This window comes from Cynoglossus semilaevis, chromosome 19 (genome assembly GCF_000523025.1).
Source record: "Cynoglossus semilaevis isolate Cse_v1.0 chromosome 19, Cse_v1.0, whole genome shotgun sequence".
Taxonomy (NCBI): Eukaryota; Metazoa; Chordata; class Actinopteri; order Pleuronectiformes; family Cynoglossidae; genus Cynoglossus; species Cynoglossus semilaevis.
The window spans coordinates 17,175,177-17,181,575 of NC_024325.1; the positions used below are offsets into that span (position 1 = coordinate 17,175,177).

General features: G+C 47.8%; 2 protein-coding genes across 2 annotated transcripts in view; both read right to left on the reverse strand.

The window, feature by feature from the left end:
• LOC103395707 (forkhead box protein O1-A-like) overlaps positions 1-2,976 on the reverse strand; it is a 14,186-nt gene extending 11,210 nt beyond the window's left edge. The window contains 2 exon segments of the mRNA XM_008333494.3: positions 741-983; positions 986-2,976. Coding sequence (XP_008331716.2) covers positions 741-983; positions 986-1,315 — 573 coding nt within the window. The 5' untranslated portion in view covers positions 1,316-2,976.
• Positions 2,977-3,092: 116 nt separating this feature from the next.
• The window catches only part of LOC103395777 (lissencephaly-1 homolog A-like), a 4,374-nt gene continuing 1,067 nt past the window's right edge, over positions 3,093-6,399 (reverse strand). The window contains exons 4-9 of the mRNA XM_017041620.2: positions 5,921-6,089; positions 5,722-5,824; positions 5,399-5,627; positions 4,825-4,926; positions 4,559-4,715; positions 3,093-4,259 (exon numbers count right to left, since the gene is read on the reverse strand). Of these exons, the coding sequence (XP_016897109.2) occupies positions 4,186-4,259; positions 4,559-4,715; positions 4,825-4,926; positions 5,399-5,627; positions 5,722-5,824; positions 5,921-6,089 (834 nt within the window). The 3' untranslated portion in view covers positions 3,093-4,185. The remainder of the gene's footprint in view (positions 4,260-4,558; positions 4,716-4,824; positions 4,927-5,398; positions 5,628-5,721; positions 5,825-5,920; positions 6,090-6,399) is intronic.

The following is a 6,399-nucleotide window of genomic DNA, read 5'->3' on the forward strand; positions in this document are numbered from 1 at the left end:
TTCATGTATTTGTAACAAAAGGTTCAAACCTGATGCAGAAAGTTAACGTTTCAGTTGGGCCTACAGTGGTACGGTGGTGCAGTGGTACGGTGGTGCAGTGGTCGGACGCTCCACCGACCACACAGCAGGTTCTACGTTCTGAGTTACTGTGTGTTTGTAAACATTGATCATTTCCTGTGTGAGGCCGCTGTACTACAGTGTACAGGAGTACTGTAGTACAGGAGTACTACAGTACTCCTGTACTATAGTGTACAGGAGTACTGTAGTACAGGAGTACTGTAGTACAGGAGTACGACAGAGTGTAGGGAGTTGATGTTCCGTGAGGTTCTGTCAGATGTCGGTGGTTCCACTCATTTTTCTACGACAACGTTTTCGTTCACATTTCTTCGTTAACAGTTGAAGAACGATCTAAAATGGTGGTGTTTTCCCGCGGCTAGGCTAATCCTGACAACAACGCCGTCCACACGGCTTCTTCTTTGGGTTTAAAGGCAGCGCCGGCTCGCACTGCTGCCACCTACTGGGGTATTTTTCTTTTCAAGTAGACAATAACAGACCAAGGAAAAGTGAGAGAAGAACAACATAAAAACACTTCCTGTGACTTCCTGTCTCAGCTGACGCTGTCCGTTACTACCTCCACGACTACCGAGTATTTCAGAGTACTGTTACTGTACACGCAGAGAACCCCCCCACCCCCACCCCCCTACACAGCCTGTGTGCGCCCCTGCTGTTATGACACTCACCTTCCAGCCTGCAGAGCTGTTGGTGTCGCCTTTATCCTTGAAGTACGGCACGCTCTTCACCATCCAGTCGTAGATCTGGGACAGAGTCAGCCTCTTCTCCGGGGAGCTCTCGATGGCTTTGGTGATCAGGTCTGCGTACGACATGTTCCCCCAGGCGTTACGGCGGGATGAGGGGCCGGGGGCGGCCTTCCCTCTGGCGGCCACCCCACAGCGCGGAGAGGCGGGGCGCGTTGTGCCGGCGGCGGCGGCGGCGCCTGCTGCTGCTGCTGCAGACCAGGGACCTGCTGCTGCTGCTGGAGGTGATGGTGATGATGGTGGCGATGGTTGTGATGAAGATGCACGGGTTGTTTCTGCTCCTCATACTCCTCGTAGTCCTCCTCCAACAAGCCCAGGTTACTGATGAACTCGGCGTTTCCTCCGAGCTCCTGCTGCACCGACGGCGCCGGGGAGGACGTGTTAGAGCCGGCGGGGTCCAGGAGCTCCGGCCGCGGCAGGGGCCAAGTGCACGACCGCGGGCGGGAAAGAGGCTCAAAGTCCGGGTCGATGTCAGCCGTCTGTGTCGGGACCTCAGCCATGTCTGGGTCCCAGGTGTCACATAAAAAAACTCCGACAAAAATACACAGAAAGATTCAGAGAGAGAGAAAAAAAGCAGCAACAACAAATGCTGCCTTCACGGCCCGTAAACCACAGCGGTGTGAAGAGGATGGAGACTTAAGAAAGTAATTTAGTTCAAGGTCTTTGGAGAACTTCCACCAATCCCACACCGACCAAACAACCGACCAACCAACCAACCAGCTGCTGCTGCTGCTGCTGCTGCCGCTGTGTGAAAACAGGCAGTACAAAGTCTGGTGCTGCCTTCAAGGACCACCCACTGACTCCGACTCTTGTTAGAAACACTTTGTCAAGGTGCATTTAAGGACTCGATGGTTGGAAATCCCGACTGAATCTGTGGGAATCAATAAACAGACATCATGATAAAACATGACATCGATCCAAGAACTGCCCCGGGGTAAAAAAAAACAAAAACAAAAAAAAACAACCTCACAGACAGTTTAAGGAAACTTCAGTTTTCAAATACGGTATGATATAAAAAAACCAAATGTTCATAAATAAACCCAAACCTCTCCTCGTTGTATCAACTGAGATAAAAAACAGACAGTTTTATTATTCATGTTAAAGTGAACTTTGTTGGCGCTCAATAAAGACAACAACGAGCAGCGAGGCGCCATACACTAGTGCCATCTAGTGGACAACAGTTCAACAGCACAGACTTCCTACCTTTCTTCTATATTGACCATAGCTGAGGTTCATCAGGATCACAGCTCAGACTGTGGTGGTTTCCCAGTTTTCTCCTCAGTCAGGAGGAGGAGGAGGAGGAGGAGGTGGCAGGAGCAGCCTGTTTTCCACTCTCACTTTTCCACTACAGTCCACGTTGTATATAAACCTGCAGTGAGGTGTGCTGCCAACGTCTTATCACTGAGGAAAAGTGAACAAACAAAGTGTGGAAACGGAGCTCTGTGACCGGTCGGACAATGGCTGAGCACAAGTGTTTTTAGACCAGGAGGGGGAGGGGGGGGGTTTGTGTGCCACATTGTTTTTAACTCTACGACAACTTCCCCTGGAGGGGCACAAGGTTCACGGAGTGATTCTGTTTTTTACTGTAGGCCCGATGTGACGTCATAAGTGCTGCGTCGAAGCTGGAGCGGTTCCACCAGGATACCTGGAAAAATACCATTAATCACGACTCACCAGGAGGACGAAAATATTTTTGTTTGAAGGCCGTTTGTTCGACCGTAGAGCTCCGTGTTTGTCCGTCGAACACATCCGTGTTTTTGTGACTGTAACTTCGCTGAAAAAACACGCTGTTGCCGTGTATTTATATAAACTTTTTACACCATGAACTACAAAAACACACTGTGATGGAATTCACTCCGATTTAATGAAGTTGTGTTTAGTGACCACCAGGGGTGTATGGTGTTTCTTCTCTTTATTTTTATTTTTTCGTCTAGTGGTCTAGATAAACTGAAGTCCAGCAGATGGCGGTAGAGCCAACCGTAAGGACCGGCTCGTGGCCCAGCTTTGGAGACACCCCAGCGTGAAGATCTTATAACTGTTTTTTTGTGATTTTAACTTTGGATTTTAACCCCCAAATTCAACTTTATAAGTTGATTTTTGGGTGGTTATTATACATTATAAAATATAGCAAAAAATAAACTAAAATACACTATAAAATAATTATATGCACCAACATTTTGGATCACAGGAGAGAGATCTTTGTAAATAATTTGATTTGTTTCCATATTTGCCTCAAATCCTCACTTTTACGACGACAAATCCAGACCAAGATCCGAATCATATTTACAGAATTTTATTCCATTATGTTGCAAACAATGACATCCAGATATATTGATACACAACTTTTACTGTGCGTGTATGTGCATTGGTGAGTGTATGTGTATGTGTGTAAGAGAGCAGTGACACCACAGAAAGCAGAAAGAAAACTTTTGCGGCGCCCTCACTAGGTTTTGAAGGCAGAGATTAAGAGCTAGTGAGCGAGAGGGCACCAGGCGATTTCTTTGAGGGAGGGGCTTACAGACAAAGACACACACACACACACAAATCTCTTTTTTTAACCTCTGTCAAATGCACATTAGCCTGTGGGCCGTGTGTTCAGCAGCTTGTGGGTCGTTAAGGTCCTGTGAGTTTCCAGAAAGTCCGTTTGTTGATGAATGAATGAACACAGTGGGTGAGAGGCTTCTCCCCCCCGTCCATCAGAGCAGAGAGGGTGGAGAGCGTCTCCTGTCCTAATGTACAAACACACACACACACACACACACACACACACTCACCCACACAACCTCGCGTGACTCCGACAGGAAGTTAATACTTCACTTCTGGTCCTGACAGCTGTCACTCATCATCAGCAGCTGTGCAGTGACAGAACAACAACAGAGGAAGGAGAAAAACTAAATAACAAAAAAAAACTATACCCCTTCAACAGGGGGTGCCATTGGTTTTTTCGTGCACCGTCAGTTTCCAGAAAAAGACACCTGTGGCAGCACACGGGGATATTCACCCTTCAACCAGGTAGTCATGACAACCATATGCAAAGTCTGCAAATTTACATTTTTGTTGTTTTACCATGCAAGGAATACTTCTTATCTTCTGAGTGTGTTTATGTGTCAGAGACTGCGTGACATTTATTAGCGTACCCTACATCCAGAATAATTTACATAAAAGGACAATAGTCACCTTAGGAGGACTGGAAGTGACGGGGGGGAGGAATGGGGGGGGGGGGGGGGAGGGGGGGGGGGGGTGAAGGAGGAGGGGGTAAGCGCCATGGTCAACTATGGTTGGTAGTGCGAGAGGTGAGAAGCTGAGCTGGGAGTCAGGTCAGAGGGGGGAGGCTGGGGGTCAGACGGGTGAGGAGGGAGGACGGTTGACTTCAGCGACACTCCCAGACTTTGACTGTCTGATCCACACTTCCTGTCACCACGTAGGGAGCCGTCTTATGGAAATCTGTGAGGGACCACAAACGTCCGATCAACTTTTTAACTCAACGTCAACGCCGTCCCGACAGGGAGAACACCTGGAGACTTTTCCAGACTTTTCCAGGACAATCATCTGTTTTTACAGCGTCCACACTGAGCTGCAGTAATGATCCAGTACCTCATCATTAACGTTAGAACTATTAAATAATTAATTAAATGTTCCTTTGTTACAGATGTTTTTTATTTATTATTATTTTAAATTAAGTCAATAATTATTTTAATTTGTTCTGTAGATTTGACTTCTCATGTTTAGGGATGGCGACTCACCCAGGGAGGTAACGAAGTGTTCGTGGGCGCTCAGGGTCTTCAGGCAGCGTTTGTTCTTGTAGTCCCAGATCCTGATGGTTTTGTCGTCAGCGCAGCTCACGATGAAGCGTCCACCAGGGTGAAACATGAGACCACGGACCCAGTTGTCGTGTCCCACCTGAAAACCAGAGACACAGTTCACAGACAGTTGGTTTTTAACTCAGACAAACAGGAAGACGTCAAAGACGTCAAATATACCAAACAGACAGAACCAGTAGAGTACCGACCAGAGTCATGAGACACATGCCAATGCTGACGTCCCACATCTTTATGGTCTTGTCTCTGGATCCAGACAGAAGGAAGGGACCAGGTTTCCCACTTTTCTTACTCTGCAGGGCAACAGAGGAAGAAGGTTAACGGTGAAACTACTCACTGATGAATCAGTGAAATGTGACGTGAACAACGTGAAGACAAACAGTAGAGTCAACAACGACGGTGTTCAGTCCTGGATTCTGGTCCAGTTCAACACTACAGCAGTTTGATCAGTGTCAAACAGACCGTATGAGTCGTATGTTTCTGATTGACCTGGTTAACTGTCAATATATAAAACAAAAATATATAAAAAGCAGGAAGTGGACAGAGTTCCTCTGGAGAACACTGTTGGTGTCCAACACCTGAACGTCTCTCAGCCTACGTAGGACCTGACTACTGGGTTTGATAGAGGGTCACAACCAACGTTTTAAGGCACATACTGCCACCTAGTGTAGTAGACAGCAAAGTGTTTTTATTTGATCCATTTCTAACCGTTATCATCTGTAATATTAAAACAACGACGTTTGTTGTAATCAATACAAACTTTACCTCTGAGCCCGTGGCCTCCAGGATGGTGGGGTGAGCACTGTCAGGCGCCCAGGAGATACACTCCACCACATGTTCGTGCTCCCTCAACTCAGCTTTGCACTCCTTGGAGGCCACCACCCAGACACGCACCGTCTGGTCGTTGGAGCAGCTGGCGATCAGCGAGCCGTCCTGGTTGGGACGCACCATCCTCACCCACTCCCTGTGGCCCGTGAAAGTCTTCACACAGTACCTGACGAGACACAAGTACTACTTCAAGTACTGTCATTTCAATGAAGTACATCTATTTTGGTTAATGCTGGACACAAGACTCCCCCCTTCCTCACCCAGTGGCCACCTCCCACATCTTGATGGTCTTGTCCCTGGAGGCAGACACTATGTGGTCGCCGTTTGGCATGATGGCGACAGACGACACGTTGTGATCATGGCCTGAACGACAGTCAACAGTTTAGTACACGTACGTGTGTGTGTGTGTGTGTGTGTGTGAGACTGACATGAACGACGTCAACTTTGTTAATAACTCACCGTGCATCGTTCGGATGCACTCGAAACCCTGGAAGTCCCAGAGTTTGATGCTCATGTCGGCTGAACAGGAGGCCAGTAGTTTTCCTGTCTGATCAAAGGAAATGTCCTGCACAGAGTCCGTGTGGCCCTTCAGGGTCCGCTCAAAGTCTCCTGCCTCGTAGTCCCAAACCTGAGGGAACACAGAACAGGTCGGGTCGGTGGGACAGAACAACAAACACCTTAAAACAACTTAGTTAAAGAAGAAAGGAGGAAATGTGATAAATGAAGAGCAGCACAGGTTAACGTTTAAATTCTAATTAAATTTGAATAACAACGAGGAGGAGCAGGAGGAGCTGCTGGAGGAGGAACAGATTTGCATGTTTCCTGAATTGCTGTCCTGAGGGAGTGTCGCCTCTGACAACAACTGCATCAGCCGATCTCATCACAGATGAGCAGTGACAAAGCAGAAAAAGATACTGGGGAAGGGAGGGAGGGACGGG